The sequence below is a fragment of the Phacochoerus africanus genome, chromosome 11 (assembly GCF_016906955.1).
Source record: "Phacochoerus africanus isolate WHEZ1 chromosome 11, ROS_Pafr_v1, whole genome shotgun sequence".
Taxonomy (NCBI): domain Eukaryota; kingdom Metazoa; phylum Chordata; class Mammalia; order Artiodactyla; family Suidae; genus Phacochoerus; species Phacochoerus africanus.
The window spans coordinates 101,600,942-101,622,696 of NC_062554.1; the positions used below are offsets into that span (position 1 = coordinate 101,600,942).

At 36.7% G+C, this 21,755-nt stretch overlaps 1 protein-coding gene across 5 annotated transcripts in view; it reads right to left on the reverse strand.

Moving 5' to 3' along the window:
• Positions 1-21,755, reverse strand: part of PHTF2 (putative homeodomain transcription factor 2) — a 126,355-nt gene that overhangs the window by 43,237 nt on the left and 61,363 nt on the right. For 3 of the 5 annotated variants that reach the window (XM_047754204.1, XM_047754202.1, XM_047754205.1), the window contains 5 exons: positions 15,440-15,496; positions 8,883-8,952; positions 8,161-8,319; positions 4,412-4,577; positions 3,329-3,493 (listed from right to left, as the gene is read on the reverse strand). In XM_047754204.1, coding sequence (XP_047610160.1) covers positions 3,329-3,493; positions 4,412-4,497 — 251 coding nt within the window. In that variant the 5' untranslated portion in view covers positions 4,498-4,577; positions 8,161-8,319; positions 8,883-8,952; positions 15,440-15,496. Of the gene's footprint in view, positions 1-3,328; positions 3,494-4,411; positions 4,578-8,160; positions 8,320-8,882; positions 8,953-15,099; positions 15,112-15,439; positions 15,497-21,755 lie in introns of all 5 variants that reach the window. The other 2 variants (XM_047754201.1, XM_047754203.1) reach the window with 1 other exon arrangement.

The following is a 21,755-nucleotide window of genomic DNA, read 5'->3' on the forward strand; positions in this document are numbered from 1 at the left end:
ATCCGGCATTGCCATAAGCTGTGGTGTAGGTCGCAGACACGGCTTGGATCCCACATTGCTGTGGCTGTGGCATAGGCCAGAGGCTACAGCTCCAATTCGACCCCTAACCTGGAAACCTCCATATGCCGTGGGTGCAGCCCTAAAAAGACCAAAAAAATTAAATAATAATAAATACAGGATGTTCAAAAATAGTAATTTTCATTCTAACATCTAGAAAAATCATCAAGATACCAAACACAAATATTAGATATTTGTGTGGTTATACATTTATTTTCCCATCCATTACCTTAATTCAGATACCTTCTTAGAAATATTCATCTTTTCAACTTATCACCAGAAACAATTTTAAGACTCAGTTGCTATTTCAGTTTAAGCCTTTTCTGACTTACCAAAGCCTCGAAGAACAAGACATCATCGAGATTTCAGAACTCAGCTTAGAATTTCTAAAAGTAACATTTCCCTTAAGATCTTTCTGTACCCAATTTTTAAAATTATTTTTAAAATTTTAAAATTTATTTTTATTTATTTTTTGTACCCAATATTTAAAACAGTCTCATTCATTGCTGGCAAACTAGTTCCCAAATGAGACAGCTGAAAACAATGCATCTTTAGCCAGTAGGCACATGAAAAAATGTTCAACAGCACTATTATTAGAGAAATGCAAATCAAAACTGTAATGAGGTATCACCTCACAATTTTCAGAATGGCCGTCATTAATAAGTCTACAAATAACAAATGCTGGAGAGGGTGTGGAGAAAAGGGAACCCTCCTCTACTGTTGGTGGGAATATGAACTGGCACAACCACTATGAAGGACAGTTATGTTGGTTCCCCAGAAAGCTGAATATTGAACTACCATATAATCAATAATCCCATTCCTAGGATATATTCCTAGGCATATATCCAGACAAAACTACAATTCAAAAAGATACATGCAACCCTGTGTTCAATGTAGCACTATTCACAATAGTCAAGACTTGGGAACAACCTAAATGTCCAACAATAGATGAATGGATTAAGAAGATGTGGTACATATATACAATGAATACTACTCATCCATAAAAAAGAATGAAATAATGCCATCTGCAGCAACACAGACTCAACTAGATATTTTCATACTAAGTGAAATAAGTCAGAAAGACAAAGACGAATACCCTATGATATCATTTATATACGGAATCTGAAATATGGCACAAATGAACCCATCTACAAAACAGAAACAAACTTGCAGACACGGAGAATAGACTTGCAGTTGCTAAGGGGGAAAGAGGAGAGACTGGGAGTCTGGGGTTAGTAGATACAAACTATTACACTTAGAATAAATAAGCAATGAGGTCCTACAGTACAGCACAGGAAACTATATCCAGTCTCTTGGGATAGACCATAATGAAAAATAAGAAAGGGAATGTGTATGTGTGTGTGTATTTAAAATATATTTATGTATTATGTATGACTGGGTCACTTTGCTGTACAGCAGAAACTGGCACGATACTGTAAATCAAAGAGTAAAGAGAAGGGAATTTCTGTCATGGCTCAGTGGAAACGAATCTGACTAGCATCCATGAGGACGCAAGTTTGATCTCTGGCCTCACACAGTGGTTTAAGGATCCGGCATTGCCATGAGCTATGGTGTACGTCGCAGACATGGCTCGGATCCCGCATTGCTGTGGCTGTGGTGTAGGCCAGCAGCTACAGCTCCAATTCAACCTCTAGCCTGGGAACCTCCATATGCTGCAGTGTGGCCCTAAGATAGATAGACAGATAGATAGATTAGATAGATAGATAAAAGAAAGAGAGAAAAGAGAAAATAATGCATCCCATGATTACGGGAAGACTATCCAAAGGGATTTAGTCATTATAATATCATTTACTAGTAGTCAAGGTCATGCCACAGCCCCAAAAGAAAATTAAAATCCAAAACTCATCTGACTAGAGAAACATGGTAGAATTCCAAAGACATCATCTTACTGTTTTAGGAATATTCTGAATTCTACATAATACAATACCATTTATAAACAACCTTAAACAACTAAATAGTTCCCCCAAAGCAAAATATATCCACTATGCTATTTATAACTGCTTAACAGAAAATCTTGAGAAATGTTTTAAGAAATTGAGTTACAGTGATAAAACTATCATATCTTTACTGTCATAAAGTAGAGCTATTTATATATGTTTTAAAAAAGACTAACAGAGAGAAAGAGAATCCTATCCAAGTTAAAAAGGAAACAAAATGTATCTTCTCTGTGAGACTGGTTTAAAGAGTCAAAGAATCAACTTAATGCCACATTACTGCAAACTATTAAAATTTGAGAAAATGTCTCCCAAATTATAATCAGTAAGAATTCACACAGGATATAAAAGCTTAATATATAATGCATGATAAACTTTATCATAAGAACAATCACAAACTGATGAAACAGTGATATTAGTAGAGTCAACAAAAGTGACTGAAAATAGTTGCTTTCAGTACCCCTTTTCTTGATTTACTAGCTTAGCAATTTTCATTAGTTTTGATAAATTTTTATTATGGCACAAACTATACAAAAACCCTAGTGTACAAGAACAGAATATCAACAGCATGGTATATATTTTATTTGTTCAAATAATTATGCCTTTCTCTCTCTCTCTACACACACACACACACACACATACACACACATATATATTTTGCTTTTTAGGGCCACACAGCATATGGAAGTTTCCAGGCTAGGGGTTGAATCGGAGCTACAGCTGCCAGCCTACACCACAGCCACAGTAACACCAGATTTGAGCTGCATCTGCAACCTACATCATGGCTCACAGCAACACCAGATCCTTAACCCACTGAACAGGGCCCAGGATTGAATCAGTGTCCTCATAGATATTAATTGGGATCATTATCGCTGAACCACAATGAGAAATCCATGCCAATATATTTTATTTCAGATAATTTTAGATATCTGAGGCACAGATCAAGGAAAAAAGTATCATACAACTCAGATGGCATATCCAATTTGACTTATAGTGCCAATAAAAATAAAATAACCAATTTAATAAAAAATAAAACAGTACTTGAGAAATCACAAAATAAATTAAAATCAAGAAATTCTAACTAAATATACCTCGATGGTATATTATTCATTCTCATATAGATGAATTTATGTATATCCCAAAGTAAACTTTACAGTCTCTATTTTTCCATTATCTATAGCATTATAAATTATCAAAATAAAATCCATAACAGGGCTGTCACTTTTAAAGTCATTACTATACATTACCTGAGACTAAAGTGCCAGAAAAGGGATAGTGCATTTCCATGCCATATAAAGTCTTGAATAAATACAAACCCTGATAAAAAGAAAGCAGCACGCCAGAGATCTCTGAAGACAGCGCCAACGCCATAAGAGGTGCTTGTACCATGGCTCTGAACTGCTCCCTCCTGTGTGTTATCTGTGGTACTAGAACCATCTCCTTCCCTATGTACTTCCAAATGGGCTGCTTTTCTTAGTTTCCTTCATTAGAAGAGATTAAGAGTAGAAGACAGCTTTGAAATTTTAATAACCACTTTCTCGGTAGTACATTAAAAATTCTGGTTAACACAAACACAGGAACTTTAATATATAGTAAAATGTAGACTGCTGGATAACAGTTATGCCAAATATTAAGCACATAATTCAAGACCAATTTCTATGCATGTTAAAGTATTGTTCCTTGCTCATACTGACAGGTCAGCGGACAAGAGGCTGTAAGGATCACAATGGACAGATATTTACAAAAGTATTCCTTCCCTATTTGAATGCCACTTAGAAAGAAGAAAATTGGAAAGAATTATAATCTAACTGATCAACAGTGCTATTTATCTAATGAGGCATTATTTTTTCAAAATAAAAGGGCTTAAATCTTATTACCTCAAAACTGTAAATGTCGCAATCTCTTAGCAACAATATTCCAAAGAGGAATTGCTCCCAAAGACCCTTAAAACAGAACTCCATTGTGCTAAGTGATCAGTAAAACTTGCTATGTTTACTTAATCAAGAGGCAATATTAAACAGCTTCAGACATGATATAAAACAGGATCTAAACAGAATCTAGCTGAAAGTTTTCCCTGACTTTCATTTTTGCCAAAGCATCTCTTAAGTACACGCTTTTATAAATAGTGGGAATTATTAGCAATTCCAGTTACCATATATTCCCTACACTGATATTAAGTGCGTTAGCAATAAGCTTCAAGAAAGAAAACACAAAAACAGGTATATGATCTTGAAATGGCTTTGAAGCAGATAACAGAAACTAAATCATTCAGAAGCTGATTCTGAAGCTCATCACCGTATTTGAAAGAGCAACATATACAGGGTAACATTTAAGTCAAGAACAATCCTGGATTTAAATTATAGACATATACAAAAAGACCGCTTTTAAACCTACAGTACCTTCTTCTTTTCCCCCCAGTACTTAGAGGAGGCTTGGGGGTTCTTGTTGAGACAATCTGGCAGTGCACAGTCCCTAGGAGCAGCATCAGCCATATTGGCCCAATCACTTCCGTCAGAGGTATGCTATGTGGGCTAGAAGCGGAACAGAATAATACTATTGCGGCAACTACAAAAAAGGAAGAAAAATACATTTAATTGCAGACCTGATAGTCATATCCTCAAAATGTTAAACATTGTTATAATATTGCCTCTTGCCAGATTATTTTTCTAAATTTAAGTGAGATAAAAGTTACTCTAGACAAGTTCTTTCAGACTATTTTATTGTTGGCCACTGGCTAATCATGTTATTCATAAATAAACTCTTGGAAAAGAGTAACAGCCAACATGGCCTCTAAAATACACACCTTAACACTGTAATGAAGACTAGATGCATACAAATTTAAAGGCATTCCTGGTAAGATTACAGACACCCTCCTCCTCAGTTTAGAGGAAAAGGGGGTCATACAATGAAACAATTTAACACCTATAATGAACTGAATTCCTCAGTTCCCTATGTTGAAGCCCTGACCCCTAAAGTGACTGGTTTGTTTTGTTTTTTAATTTAGTTTTGTTTTTGTTGCACCCATGGCATGTGGAGGTTCCTGGGCCAGGGACTGAACCCGTGCCACAGTTGCAACCAGCACCACAGCTGCAGCAGTGCCAGTTCCTTAACCTGCTGCACTACATGGGAACTTCCCTAATGAGACTATTTTTACAGAAAGGGCCTACATGATGTAATAAAGGTTGAATGAAATCATAAGGGTAGAGTCTTGGAGTTCCCATCGTGGCGCAGTGGTTAACGAATCCGACTAGGAACCATGAGGTTGCGGGTTCGGTCCCTGCCCTTGCTCAGTGGGTTAAGGATCTGGCATTGCCGTGAGCTGTGGTGTAGGTTGCAGACACGGCTCAGATCCCGCGTTGCTGTGGCTCTGGCGTAGGCCAGTGGCTACAGCTCCGATTTGACCCCTAGCCTGGGAACCTCCATATGCCGCGGGAGCGGCCCAAAGAAACAGCAAAAAGACAAAAAAAAAAAAATAAGGGTAGGGTCTGAATCCAAAAGGATTGATGTTCTTATAGGAGGAAGAGATACAGTTATCATAGATCTCTCCCGCTCATACACAGAAAGCCATGTGAAGACGCAAAGAGAAGGTGGCTGTCTACAAGTTAGAAAGAGAAACCTCCAACAGATACCAACCCTGATGGCACCGTGATCTTTGATCTCCAGCCTCCAGAATTTCAGAAAGTAAATTTCTGTTAAGCTGCCAGTCTGTGATATTTTGTTCTAACAGCCTGAGTAGACTAAAAGAGTATCTATGATACATAGGAAAGTTGTGTAATTAAACTGGAGAGTTATGAAGGGATTTTAATACCTAACCCTTCGAGTTACTTAATTCGAAAATAACAAGTAGTTGACTGACTAAATTAAAGGGAAAAGGGCTACACAGGCAAACTACACAGGCAAACCACCCAGGCAAAGAAAGCTACACACAGAAAGGCTTAAAGAGGGTGGGGAGCACAGGATGTTTAAGAAACAGTAAAGAGTAGTCTGCTTAAGGCTGGGGAGAAATTCAACAAGAGACTGACTGAAAACTTGGCTTTTATCTTGAAGACTATGGTAATTAGGAAGAGAGTCAGAACTTAAGTGGCTGTTTTGGATTTGCAATGCAAAAGGTAAATGGATAGAAGGTAAAAGACCTAACAAGTGCTCTTGGCAGTAATCTGGGTGACAAATGATATAAACAAGACGTAGGGATGGAGCTGAGAAAACATAGTTGAGATACTTGAAAGGCATATGATTTAAGTAAAAAATTGGACATAGATATATAAAACCAAGTCTGACTGCACATGATTCTTTCTACGTTTCAGGAAAAGAAGGTGAGGCAGAAAACAAGGACATAACTCAGAGCAATGTATGCTACTTAATATGCAAGGAGATGGAGGCATAGAGGTTTCTAAGGGCACAAGCAGACTGCTAAAGGTCATTAGGGTCATATCATGGTTTTATCACCGCCAGCTGTGTGACTTAGAACAGGTTACAGTACTTAAACTAAGCTTGATGAGAAGCGTGTTCAGTGTTCAACACTTATGAACACTGATAATGTTAAACTTCAGTATGGAACTCAAAAACATCTCTTTTCCATTCCTGACCTAACCTGTGTTCTTTATTTAATTTAGGCCATCCAGTAAGTGAATTTCAGCCACAACACTTAAACTTCTAGTAACACTGGAAACTTGTCTGCCTTCAAATACTAGAAAAAACAATATCAAAAAAAGTATAATGAACCACGGTTCCAATGAATGGTACAGATTAATTACAATTAAGAGCAGTACAATTTCTGACCACTTTAGAATAAAGTTTTCTCCTTTAGGCAACAAAAAAGCATGAGAAGGTAACTACCAATTTACTCCTTCTTCTGTATATATAAGATATACCCTGGCTTAAAAGAAACAACTTCGCCTAAGTAAAAGTTTCTATTGTATTTTATTGTAGTTTTTATTTCATTTACTTAAAAGATATTATCTTTTACTTAAGAGTTTGTTGATAAAACATATTTAAATAATCATTCAGGATTATAATTTTGTTTTTTGAAAAATAAGACATTAAAAAGACTGAAAGGGTACCAACCAAATTAAAATCATTGCTTTGTTAGAATGATGGAATGTGAGTGGGTTCTTAGGCTGCAAATGCTCTAGGGTGCTGTGCATTATGTGCTGCATACTGCTGCTATGACTGTGCACTGGAATGCTGCTTTGCTGGGAGGTAGTGTCACACAGTGTTAAGCATGTGGCTCTGAAGTCAGACTGCTTACACGTAACCCTGAGCTCTGTGACCCTTGGTGACATTGGGCTCTCAGGTCCTTCAGGTCCCACGTCTATACGCTAGGCAAAATAACAGTACTCACACTTCACTGGGTTGTGGTGATAATTAAATGAGCATCGGAGTTCTCATCGTGGCTCAGTGGTAAACAAATCCAACTAGGAACCATGAGGTTGCAGGTTCGATCCCTGGCCTGGCTCAGTGGGTTAAGGATCTGGCATTGCCATGAGCTGTGGTGTACGTTGCAGACGTGGCTCGGGTCCCGCATTACTGTGGCTGGTGGTGTAGGCTGGTGGCTACAGCTCTGACTAGACCCCTAGCTGGGAACCTCCATATGCCGTGGGTGTGGCCCTAAAAAGACAAAAAGACAAAAAAAAAAGAAAAAAAAGAAAAAAGAAAAAAAAATGAGCTTCTGTGATCAGCACTGAGAACAGTACATGGTACACAGAATTTCAATACAGAATGAGGACAGTCTCAGAACACAGTGGTTCAGAGGGGAAAAAACATGACTGAGAAAGGAAAAAATGAACTTGAAGGCTTCTATTTAAAAAAAAGAAGAAAACTGGTGCGTATTTATGTGTACGGGTACATTTTGAAGACACCATGTAATTTTTAAAAATCCTCTCAATTTGTATTTTTCTTTAGCCATCCACAGATTCAAATTTTCATAAAATTACACTGGAGCATAACTGCCTTGTTTTCTTTAACATCTGTAATACCAAATTAATTGAGTATCAAACTAGTACCAAACTAGCTGTAAATATCAAAATGAATGTCTATTTTCATACTCAGTAGTAGTATATGTTAAAAAAAAAAAACAAACCTTAGTAATTCTATGAACAAAACATGCTGAAAGCTAAAAGTAAAATACGTTTTTATCACTTAACTATACCTTGAAGAAGATAAAGGACAAGAAGCCAAAAAAAGATGACTTTTGATGTTACTTGTAACCACCACCGGAAGAAAAAGGGAAAAAATACAACTCGAACAATTCCCTTTCTAGTCAGAGAAGTCCAAGGACTTTCAGGCTTTGCCTTAGCAAATGCAGACCCTGAAAACAGTAAAATAAAATATCAGAGAACATTGACTACTCTTTCATTTCTTTAGAGAAAAAAATTTCAACATTTGAGGAACAATAAAGTATGAAATTTTGTGCTATGCTATGAGTGGCAAATGTCCAATTTTGGGTAGGAGACATTTTTAAAAACATTATTCATGCTATCACATTAACTCAGATACTTTGGGGAAAAAAAACTATTTTTAACTGAAATAACAGCAAAATTTCCCCCACATATTTTATAAATGCAAGAGAATATTCAGATGTTAGGAATTTAAAATTAACATTTTAATTTTTATAATAAGCCTTACAGTTTGCTAATCAAATATAAGCTGCTTTTCTTTTATGCTTATTATTCTTGGAATGAATTTTAGTGGGAGCAAAGACAAGTTCATAGTATTTAATGTTTCCATTCTCTCTTTTTTATACTATTCTTGCCTTCATTTAGGCCCACATTGCTTTTATTTCTACAAACATACATATCTAACCCATTTTGAATTCTGTTTCTTCAAGGTCATTTTCTAATTTCATTAAGCATTTGTTTATGCAAGACTTACCTCTTACAAGATCAACATCTATGAGGTCTGGTTTCACATGTGCTGTTTTCTTTGGTTTATTCCTTAACCCCTATAATAAAGCGATATTGTTAAGAGATTAGATCTTTAAAGTCCTCATTACAAGAAAAAAATATTTCTTATAACTACGTATGGGGATGAATGTTTAAACTAGACTTACTGTGGTGATCATTTCTCAATACATACAAATATCAAAACATTATGTTCACACCTGAAACTAATACAATGTTATATGTCAATTATAACTCAACAATAAAGGAGTACTGGAATTCAATATATGTATATATTTTAAAAATCCAGAACAGCAGAAAAGAAATGAACAAAAATGAATATATTACATATTTTTTTACAAATAAAACACAACTGCAGCACTGTAATAAACCTAAATATTCTCCAGAAGAATAAATTTACAGATGTGTGTAACAGTGAGGCTTGTTTACCATTAAAAGTATTAATTGTAAAACAAAGACTACTACTGCTAATCAATTTGATGTACAGCTTGAGATGGTCCAGGAGACTGTCTTGGCCCCAGTTTTGCAAGGCAAGTATTGAGGTTGGCTGGGTGAGCAATGGCCCTGAAGGGCCTTGAAGGTGTGATGCTGGGGGCATTGCTGCAGAAAGCAGTAGATCACCGAGCTGAGGACAACAGGGATGCAGATTATTTTGCAGATGCCAGCATATAAGGGTGGTATCAGCTGAGACCCAGAGAGGATGCTGCACATCTCGGGACTGCCACTATGTCCACATGCCCACAATAACCAGACCATGATGCCACCTAATTACCTCAGAATTTAGACACCATGCCCAGTGGGAGGAGGAGGGAGGGAAAAGCAAGAATCATAAACTGAATTAGTTTCAGCTTGGAATTATTAAACACTAAGTTTCTGCCATCAAGGTACACAGAGTAGGGGCAGAGATCAAAATCAATGAAAAAAACTATCAAAAAATGAATTAGAGTTTATAATTTAAGACAAGATTGTTAAGGGGAGTTCCCGTTGTGGCTCAGCAGTAATGAACCCAACTAGGATTCATGAGGATGCAGGTTCCATCCCTGGCCTCGCTCAGTGGGTTAAGGATCCTGCATTGCTGAGAGCTGTAGTGTACACTGCAAATGCGGCTTGGATCCTGCATTGCTGTGGCTGTGGTGTAGGGCCAGCAGCTGCAGCTCCGATTTGACTCCTAGCCTGGGAACTTCCAAACTGGAAGAGCTTAAGCTAAACTCCTTGGGATCCAAATGCTGACAGATGACACAGTACTTAGATGATTTGCTTATTGTTCATTCAATTAACCAAGTAACTGTGCAGCAAATCCTTCATTTTGTTTTAATCTAAGAAACAGTGACCCCCAAATTAAAATTTTGAACAAACACTGTTTGTATCTAAAACAGAGGACAGCATTTGAGCTCAGAAATGAGTATTGAGATATTTAAACCAAATTGAGCACCAAGATGTTTAAACCAAAAATGTACCCTGAAATCAAGATGTAATTAACCTTTGAACCCCTTCAAATAATTTGTCCATCTGAAGTCATAAACAACTCACAGACACAAAAACAAAAGACAAAGAAAGGGGCAGGATTGAAGACATAGTCTTGATAATTTTATTTATGACCAATCCTCATATTCATAGATTCCATATTTGTAATTCACCTATTCACTAAAATTTACTGGCCCCCCAAATCAATATTTGCTGTGATTTTGCAGTCATTTGTGGACATGCACAGAGTGAGAGAGGCAAAAAATTTGAGTGACTCAATGTTCACATTCCCAGTTGAGGTCAAACAAGGCAACACTCTGCCTTCTTGTTTCAGCTCTCTTGTTTCAGTTCCTTTTCACAGTCTATTTAACGTCAAATCTTTTGCATTTTTTGCATGTTTGTTGGTAATTTTGTTGTTTAAAATGGTCCCCTCACAAAGATGTGCTATCTAGTGTTCCTAAGTGCAAGAAGGCTGTGACTTGCCTCACTGAGATAATGTGTTAATAAAGCTCTGTTCAGGCATGAGTGATGGTGGTGTTGGCCATGAGTTCAATGTCAATGAATTAACAATATATATCAAATAAGGTGTCATAAAACAAGGTTATGTATTGATCAGTTGATGAAAGCATTGTGACTAGAGACTCATAGGAACTTAACTCTGTACTTCTCCTAAGAGCAACAGTTAGTATTCACTAATGGTGACTTTACAGAACAAAACTACTGCAAATAATGAGCAACAATTCTAACTGTATTTCCCATTTTAAAGTCACGATAGAGTGGCTGATAGACCATAAATCATTCCCAATTTTTGCAAACTGGAAAGACAGTTAATAATACATAGACATAAACAAATATTCATTAATTGAGCACTATTTAAACTTGGTATGAAGTTTCTTATGAGATTTTAAATTAGTGCCAATAATTCTGAAAACAGCAACATTTTAATTTACTTCTTTTATACAGTTTTTCTAACAATAGAAAATAACTCTACTGCCAATGTTTATAACACATCTGAAGTCTAATTTATTGCTATATACCTCAAATTTTCATCAAGATTGTTTTAAGAACTTAAAGTCCTTATAAGAGGAATAGTAAGTTATCTTGATTTATGTATGCAATTACGCTGTTTTTCAACACGTTCATTCTACTTGACCTTTTTTTTAAGGGCAGCACCCAAGGCATATGGAAGTTCCCAGGCTAGGGGCTGAATGGGAGCTACAGCTGCTGGTCTATGCCGCACCCACAGCAACGTGGGATCCAAGCTGCATCTACAACCCACACTACAGCTCACAGCACACCAGATCCCTGACCCACTGAGCAAGGCCAGGGATCAAATCCACATCCTTAAGGATACTAGTTAGATTATTTTTCTGCTCCACCACAATGGGAACTCCCTACTTGACCTTTTTAATATGTGGTTCATAACCTATTTTACATTTTATTAAAACATTTACTTTGAGCTACAATTTAAAGCACAGCATAACTGCCAGTTTTGATAAAACTTCCCTTTCAAGTTAGCCTATAGAATATTTTAAGGGTTTAAAAAAAGAGAAACAAAAATTTCACTGATTTTTTTTTTTTTTTTTGCTATTTCTTTGGTCTGCTTCCGTGGCATATGGAGGTTACCAGGCTAGGGGTCTAATTGGAGCTGTAGCCACCGGCCTACGCCAGAGCCACAGCAACGCGGGATCTGAGCCGCGTCTGCAACCTACACCACAGCTCACGGCAACGCCGGATCCTTAACTCACTGAGCAAGGGCAGGGACCGAACCCGCAACCTCATGGTTCCTAGTCGGATTCGTTAACCACTGTGCCACAACGGGAACTCCCGCGTTTTTATTTTTAATCGAATGTTAACATTAATACACCACAGTTTTGCAGTTCTCTTTCTTAGAATAAATACAAAATTATTTTTATTTTACACTATAAATACTTTGCCTCCAATAAAATGTTTAACAAGAATGGAATGTGCTGCTTTAGCCTTGTCAACAAATTGACCCTTTTAATTCAAAATAACGAAAGTAAGTTTTAACACTGTTTTTAATTCTTCAATTACTATTACAAAGTATTACCTTTAAAGGAAGACATATTTCAGAAACAAGTTATAGGTCTTAGCCTTCCCTAAATTCATTCTGTCAGCACACCAAGTAACAACTGATATAATCCTCCCTTATCCTAACCTCTATTTAGGCATTGAGATAGTTTTTTTATAAACAAGGAAATTACCTAAGTAATAATTTGTGATGAGTGCATAAAACTAAAAAAAATGTACATACATACACATATTTTTTGAAGTTTTTATATTTCAATAAACATTCAAATATGCTGACTGGTAACACAGTCTCTCAAAACTGCCATGAGATACCACTTCACACCAGTCAGAATGGCCATCATTAGTAAGTCCACAAATAACGAGTGCTGGAGGAGGTGTGGAGAAAAGGGAACCCACCTGCACTGCTGGTGAGAATGTAACCTGATACAACCACTATGGAGAATAGTATGGAGATACCTTAGAAATTTATACATTGAACTACCACATGACCCAGCAATCCCACTCTTGGGCATATATCCAGACAAAACTTTCCTTGAAAAAGACACATGCACCTGCATGTTCACTGCAGCCCTATTCACAACAGCCAAGACATGGAAACAACCCAAATGCCCATCAACGGACAACTGGATTAGGAAGATGTGGTATATATACACAATGGAATACTACTCAGCCATAAAAAAGAACAAAATAATGCTATTTGCAGCAACATGGATGGAACTAGAGACTCTCATCCTGAGTGAAGTTAAGTCAGAAAGAGAAAGACAAATACCATAAGATATCACTTATATCTGGAATCTAATAGAAGGCACAAATGAACCTCTCCACAAAAAAGAAAATTATGGACTTGGAGAAGACTTGTGGTTGCCAAGGGGGAGGGGGAGGGAGTGGGGTGGTTGGGGAGCTTGGAGCTAACAGATACAAACTATTGCCTTTGGAATGGATTAGCAATGAGATCCTGCTGGATAGCACTAGGAACTATGTCTAGTCACTTATGATGGAGCATGATAATGTGCGAAAATAGAATGTGTACATGTATGTATAACTGGGTCAGCATGCTGTATAGTAGAAAAAAAATTGTATTAGGGAAATAACTATTAAAAATAATAATAAAAAAATAAAGTACTTAACATTCCCTATACAATAAGTTAAAGACATCAAAGACAGTAAAAGATTTTAAGGCATCTTAGTATAGACCTCGCTGCTGCTCTTTATTCCAGCTCTTTGCGACAGTCTCACCAGCCTACTGTCTCGTGCATCTCTCACTTCTCTTTCCACCTTCACTTACATCTCTTTCTTAACCTAGCCATTAAATGTTTCCCAATACTCCATTCTCAGCCTTTTCCTCTTATCATTCAATGTAAATCCACTCATGTCTATGGCTATCTGTATAATGTCTATAATATATAATATATATAGCACCCACATATGCTTATATACACACACTTCACATATTGAGGACTCTCAAGTCTCTCTCCCAAGTACCATCTGGATATTTCTAAAACAGAATTCTATATCTGCTCCTCTTCTAGTATTTCCCATCATACTTAGTATTGGCTTAGTAAAGTTGTTAAAAATTCAATCAGGTAGCTTTCTCTGCTTAAAATCCTTCAATGTCTCCCTCACTCTTTTCTAGATTACGTTTAGATTCTTAGGTAAAGCAGTTAAGCCCCTTCAAGATCTGACTTCCATTGTCCTTTCTCATTTCATTCCTAACTCCCTAATATTCTTCCTCCATCCAATCTATTGCTCATTAAGTTCCTTGAAGATTCCTGAGTCAGTCATGCTCCTTCCTTCAAGTATATTTTCATATGCTCTTCATTCTGTCTGGAATGTTTTCCTCATTCTCCCTAATGTCTGTCAAGCTCAGCTCATGAGTCACATCCTCTGTGAAGTCTTTCCTAACCTCCCCAGGTCTGCTTCCCATCTTTGCAGACCAACAGAGACCTACCCGCCCCTCTCTTAATTGAACTTATCTCACTTGTAATTACATATCTAATAAACAAAACTAAAATCTATTTTACCTTTCTGTCCCCATGATTTAATCCTATATTTAAGACAGAGTAATTACTCACTGCAACTTTATTAACTATATTAATTCTTCGTGAAAATAGTTCAAAGATTAAAACTGACAAATAGCAAAGAATATTGCTCTTCATTATAGATATTTAAGTTGCCTTAAACACTGAGGGTTTTTTTTTGACAGATTTTTAAGTAACTATAGACTATGTTTCAGTCTAATGTAAACCTTTCTATACAAAGAAGGAACTGTTGAGCAACTAAAAAAGCATTCTCTGGGCCAACATTAAATTTAGCTCGTGCAGGAACACACTGATTAGTATCATCTATGCAAATGAAAAATGTAAGTCTTATTACTGAAAAGGTGTGATTGCTGAGAAACAGAACAAATTTAGTTAAAAAAATAGTTTCCATGCTAGCGAGACAGCCTACACTGTCTCATCAGTATAAATGACTACAAGTTCAAGAGGGAACTATGTACTACAAAATCATTTTAATTAATGCTTTACTTTCCTAAATTCTTTCAAAAAATGACCAACTTTTCAGCGACTCTATTTGCGTCCAGGTCATTCTGTTAGTAGCACCAAAAAGCAGATCTCAAGCAGAGCAGCATTTGCACAGGATCACTCAGGCGGGAAAAATCCTGAAACACTTACCAGTTTAATAAACTGTACAGAGCAATGACAGCATCAAAAGGGAGGAAAAGCAAACTAGAAGTATAAGGTGACAAGTGAAAGGGGAAAAGAGCTGACAAAAAATAATCATTAGAAATTAAATTTTAAAAGAACAGAAAGATGCTATAGAACAAAAAAAGAAAAATCATCAGAGGTAAAGACACATGAATATGCCATCATGAAAGAGTTTATTCACCTCTTTATTTAAAAGTTTGGATAGAATAAGTAATATTAATTTATACCTTAAAAGGTATATGGAAAGATATTAAACTGTGGTTAATAATCAATTTATAGAATATACAAAATGAAATAAGCTTGTTACCTTGATTTCTCTTTGTTCAACAGATTTTTCCCAAATTTGTTGATCATATGCTCCGATCTATGAAAATAAATTGAAAATAATACTACATTAAAAGATCATCATTGTTGGAACCTATCCAACAGGTATACCATACCTCCGTTAAATTATAAGCAACTCAATGTTCATTCAGCACAGATTAAATTCAGCTCTGTGTCAGACTTCTGTGATCAATAATGTATGGCAGGAGTTCTCAAAATATGCTTGAAGGACCAGCAGCTTTAGCATCATCTGAAAACTTGATAGAAATGTCAACTCCCTGGCTTTACCTCAGATTATTGATTTAGAAATATGGATGTGATACTTGACAATCTGTTTTTAAAATCCCTCTAGATGATTCTAATACACTACTAAGGTTTAAAAGCCTAAGGCAGTGGCCCTAGAGAATCTTTTATTTTATTTAATTTATTTTTTTTGTCTTTTTGCCTTTTCTAGGGCCATTCCCACAGCATATGGAGGTTCCCAGGCTAGGGGTCAAATCGGAGCTGTAGCTGCCAGCCTACACCAGAGCCACAGCAACGCGGGATCCAAGCCGCGTCTGCAACCTACACCACAGCTCATGGCAACGCCAGATCCTTAACCCACTGAGCGAGGCCAGGAATCGAACCCGCAACCTCATGGTTCCTAGTCAGATTCGTTAACCGCTGAGCCACAGCGTTAACTCTGAGAATCTTTTATTTTAAATAAACACAACTGCTACAGCTTTGATACATTCAAGAAAAAACTCCCAAGCGACAAATTATTTACAGAGTTACTTAAAAAAATAAATGCCAATACTCTACAGAAGTAAAAATTCATAAACATAGACCACAATCACTACTTAGATTAAGGTTTAAATTGAAAAATAAAGTCATAAAAAAGCAACTGAAGACACAGAGGAAGCATCAAGAAGTAGCTACTCTGCCTATTACTCTAAGATGTTAGAAAAGTTCTCTGAGCTATACCTTCAACTAGGCAGGATGAAGAAACCATTTTTACTATTCCTAACCAAGTTCTTTGCTATTAGCTCCTATTGTCTCCAGGTTCCACTTAATTTCCCATATCCAATAGGTCACTGAAATGGGTCAAGAGCCTATAATTTTAACTGAGAGTTTTCATTATTAGCATTAATTGAAAATCAAAATCCTGAGATATTAAAATTACTTCAGATGATTACATTTAGAGACTGGAGATAGAGACCAGAGATAGACAGAGATATGAGAAAATGCAGGAAAGTACTTTCTGACTCACAAAATTTCTACCCAAAAGTTCTTACTTACATGTTATATTTAAATCTCATTTCAAGAAATGAGAAATTGAGAATATGAGAAATGTTTAAAGTCAGACATTAAAGAGATAAAATGATTTATTAAGTCATTTTTTAAAGGTTAGACTTTTATAAAGACTTTTTGAGGATGTTGTGCTTTTATACAATCTCTAGCAGAAAGAAAGAAATGCCCAGTCATCCAGTGTGTATCTGAGGATATTCCACAAAAGCCCTTTATTTTTTTTATTCTCTCTTACATATCATCTTATTCATTCTAATTTCTCTGGTCCTTTATATACTGTTCTCTTTTTCATAACTTTCCTGGGACTCCTTTCTTATTTTAAAAATAAGAAATCACTTTATGATATAATATACCTTGTAAATTAAAATCTTATGACACCTAGACCAAGCCACAGAGTGAACAACTAACTTATACTTAACCAAACTGTCATCAGTCTCTATAAAGCATGATTAATAAGTCCCAGGTAAAGCAATAACTAAAGTGGTTAGTTTAGTTAGACCTACTGGTAGAGCTGACATGTGGTGACTAATTGCCCTTTACCTTCTTTAATTCTGAATTCAATCAATCATCTTCCTTAAAATCAGAATAAGTACAGAAACATAGATTCCATAGGAGTAGTTCTGCTCTAACTTGATAATTCAGAATGACTGGGTTTAATTCAGTCAAAATTTATTATTTTATAAATGCATAACTATTTCAATGCACTGCATACACTTCAATGAAACAGTAACCAAAACTAATAAAGATGTACCAATATTTTAAATAATTATTTAGCAACATTTCATTTTCTTGTACAAAACAATACACTAAATTCTCTTTAAGAACTACTACATTTGGAGTTCCCGTCGTGGCTCAGTGGTTAACAAATCCGACTAGGAACCATGAGGTTGCGGGTTCAATCCCTGGCCTTGTTCAGTGGGTTAAGGATCCAGCGTTGCCATGAGCTGTGGTGTAGGTTGCAGACACGGCTCAGATCTTGCGTTGCTGTGGCTCTGACATAGGCCGGTGGCTACAGCTCCGATTGGACCCCTAGCCTGGGAACCTCCATATGCCGCAGAAGCAGCCCTAGAAATGGCAAAGTGACAAAAAAAAAAAAAAAAAGAAAAGAAACTACTACATTTTTATTTTAAGATGATTCAAGCATATGGACATGGAAATATATATCCCACAATTCTCAAGTAAGGGAAAATAATGCATACGCAATAGACCAAATCAGAAAAGCACTCCAGTGCAACTGTAGCACAGTACTGAATAGCTCCAGGTTCTGAAAGGTGTGAGAGTCTAATAAACCTTGCAGTGAAGAAGTGGCTAAAAGTAGAAAAGGTTTTTGAAGCCTGAAGTACTTGTAAATAGCAGGAAGGATCTTCCTATAAAGAGGATATAAAAGGGAAAAAGATGACTCGCTTTACTGTATAATCAACTCTTTTCCCAAAGATTTGATGGGTGAGAGGAAGGACAACTTTTACTGTAATAGAAGACCTTGTGGAATCTTAATTTTTTTTTAAACCAGATAAGTGCTATTTTCAAATACAAGCAATTAAATGTCTCTACAGGTAGAGACATCAGCTCTCCTGTGCTGCATATTTTGTTTTGAAAATACTACTAGAATGGACCCTTTAGTTACATAAACAAATAGACTACTATATCGAAGAAAACTGTGAAGGAGCCTTTAAACCTAAACACAGGTGCTTCAGGAGATGTTTAGGGTTCTTCTTAGAGATGTATATGCCATTAACAAACTACCCTTACCTATGAATTCAGACTGAATCATCTCGGGAATGTGTCTGTAGTACCTCAGAGGTTTCATGAAATCAGGGTGGTGGCAGGATACTAGAAGGGACAGGGAGTGAATTCAGAAGGAAAGCCCCCTTTCTGACCTCACTTTATTCTACACCGAAGTCTGGCATGATAGTAAATCAGAATACCTGAGGCTGGGGGTCAAGCTTTTCCCCTGAAAGAAATGTGATTTTATGGTCAATCATAATAGATCAAGAAAAGAAGTGAAAATTAGACCGAAGAGAAGAGTATCTTCTCAAGACTTAGGGTCATAGATCAAAAACAATTTACAGAATTATGCTAAAAATAAAATAAAATAAACATGACAAGTTTTCTAAAGGTTCTATACTACTGCTAAAACACACACACTTGGCAGACTTGACTAAGTCACCTCAACTTGGATAGCTATTTCTTTTTTTTTTTTTTGGTCTTTTCTAGGGCTGCACCCGTGTCATGTGGAGGTTCCCAGGCTAGGAGTCCAATGGGAGCTGTAACCTCCGGCCTATGCCACAGCCATAGCTAAGCGGGATCCAAGCTGCATTTGCGACCTACACCACAGCTCACGGCAACACCGGATCCTTAACCCACTAAGCGAGGCCAGGAATCGAACATGCAACCTCATGGTTCCTAGTTGGATTCGTTAACTACTGAACCACGATGGGAATTCCTCTCTATATAAAATTAAATAACAAGGCCAAGTTTAATTACAGTTCTCTGTGAAAAATCAGGAATAAAATAGCTAAATTAGTTGTTTAAAGGCATACAAAAGAACAAAGGAAACTCAGTAGTGACAACTGTCTAACAGAATAGGAATTTTTATGAGATAATACATTCTTTGATAAAAAGTGTTATGTAATATTTTGGCCACTTTCAAATTTTAGCTACCTCCTAACTGCTCTCTCCTGCGTCACATGATGCCTCCACTGTATGGGTGTTGATAAAAGTGCCTAACATTCTATGGGAACAAAAGAAGATACAAAGAATGAAACTGAGATGCTATAATTTAGTAATAGTAAGTGGATTAAAATTGAAATCAGTAGATGCTTTCTGACCTACTGAAGAACTACTTATAAAAGGCAAATGAATGTAGCTAATATGCTACAGTAAATACGTATATAAATATATATAGCAGACATTTTAGAAGGATACATGAAAACCATTAACAGTGAGTATCTCTGAGGAGTACAGAAGAGCAGCTTTACTTTCTTCTTTATATTCACTGATACTGTATCACTTCTTACCCCACAATGGATATGTACTATTATTACAAAGCAGGATTCTAATCAAGATCTGGTGAACTGCAAAATAACTTGAACTGGTTTTCTTAAGAAATTAATACGTTTCTGCCAATAAACACTACATTTACAAGGAATCATCTACCTCCACCTATCATCATTCTAATTTTTCATTCTTTCTACACACGGAGACAAAACAAGGAAGAAGAGAAAGAGAGGAGGGACAAGAGAATGGAGATGGGGAAGGGGCAGTTAGGGAGGGAGGGCTGGAGAGATGAGAGGAGAGAATTGGTAGGTAGAGAAAAAGATTGTCTTTATATAGGTGTCTGCCAGAGTCAGCTCTAGCTTCTAAGAAATTGAAAAAAAAAGTTGTAATGAAAATGAAGGTATCAAGAACACAAATATTAAAGCTGAGGTAATTAGATGGTGAAATGAGAAATGTGTATCACTTACGAGTCTAAAAAAGAAATATCGGAGTTCCCGTCGTGGCGCAGTGGTTAACGAATCCAACTAGGAACCATGAGGTTGCGGGTTCGATCCCTGCCCTTGCTCAGTGGGTTAACGATCCAGCGTTGCCGTGAGCTGTGGTGTAGGTCGCAGACGTGGCTCGGATCCCGAGTTGCTGTGGCTGTGGCATAGGCTGGCAGCTACAGCTCCGATTAGACCCCTAGCCTGGGAAACTCCATATGCCGCGGGAGCGGCCAAGAAATAGCAAAAAGACAAAAAAAAAGCTAAAACTATAAAAAAGAAATATCCTTGAAAAGCTACTCTTGGGTGATCTGATTACTCCTTCAGTCATCACATTGAGAAGAGCAGTGGCTCAGATATCAAGAGGCTAAAGAGAAGGTATCACTTCAAAAAGGTAGTTAGCAATAGTTTAAATTAGATTAAGTGCTTAGATAAAAGATTTAGAGTTCACAAATAAACAGGGCAAATGGAGGCCCAGATTTGCACATATGTTTTAAGCCCTTAGATCTTTATCTAATGAACAGATATGCCATAATATTGTGGGTCAAAGTCCTAATTTTTCCTACTATTTCCATGCTAAGCTTCATTTTTTGGAATCTCATTTCAGAAACTCTGAAAAGCCAGCTATTAATTCTCACAAAAACAAATTAATTTAAAAAGGTAACCCATAGACAAATCCCCTCCTAGCTTGGTCCCACTCAACAAACATCATAGGCAATCATGTGCCAGGACAAATGGGGTCTAGTTTTGTCAGCAAGAGTGTGTCTGTTAAAGACATAACAAGAGGAGTTGCCATTCTGACTCAGCAGTATCGAACCCAACTGGTATCTAAAAGGATGTGGGTTCAATTCCTGGCTTCACTCAGTGGGTTAAGGATCCAGCATTGCCATGAGCTGCGGTATAGGTCACAGACACGCCTTGGATTCTACACTGTTGTCTGTAGACCAGCAGCTACAGCTCTGATTAGATCCCTGGCCTAGGAACTTCCACATGCCGCAGGTGTGGCACTAAAAAGACCAAAATAAAAAAAAAGAAAGAGACATAACAAGAATACCTTCAAAGCAAGAGGTTAAAGAATCTCTTACTTCTCCTTTAAAAATAAAAGAAAAAGTAAGAGATTCCTGTGCCCTTGGTGATCCTATGTCTAAATTGATAGCAAATATATTTTCTCTTTTCTGTGACTATCATCTCATATATGTAATATCAACCTTTAGAAGACTCTAATAAGCAAAGACAATGATGATTTTATATCTATTAATGTCCCATACTTTAAGAGTGATTTAACAGTAGTACAACCAAAGATAATTAATTTTTAGGTTAGAATTTTTTTATCAAAAGTTACCAATCAGAAAATATCTTTGGTTATATTCAAAGTACTGGTTTCTTGATCCTTTGTTTTCCCGACTGCCTTAGTTGACCACCTCTTAATTTTTGCTGACAGGAGTAGAAAAGACCCTGGACTGTCAGGAGAACTGGAATTTCACCCTGCCTCCACCATAACTAGTCTTATGGTCTTGGCCAAGTTTCTTGACC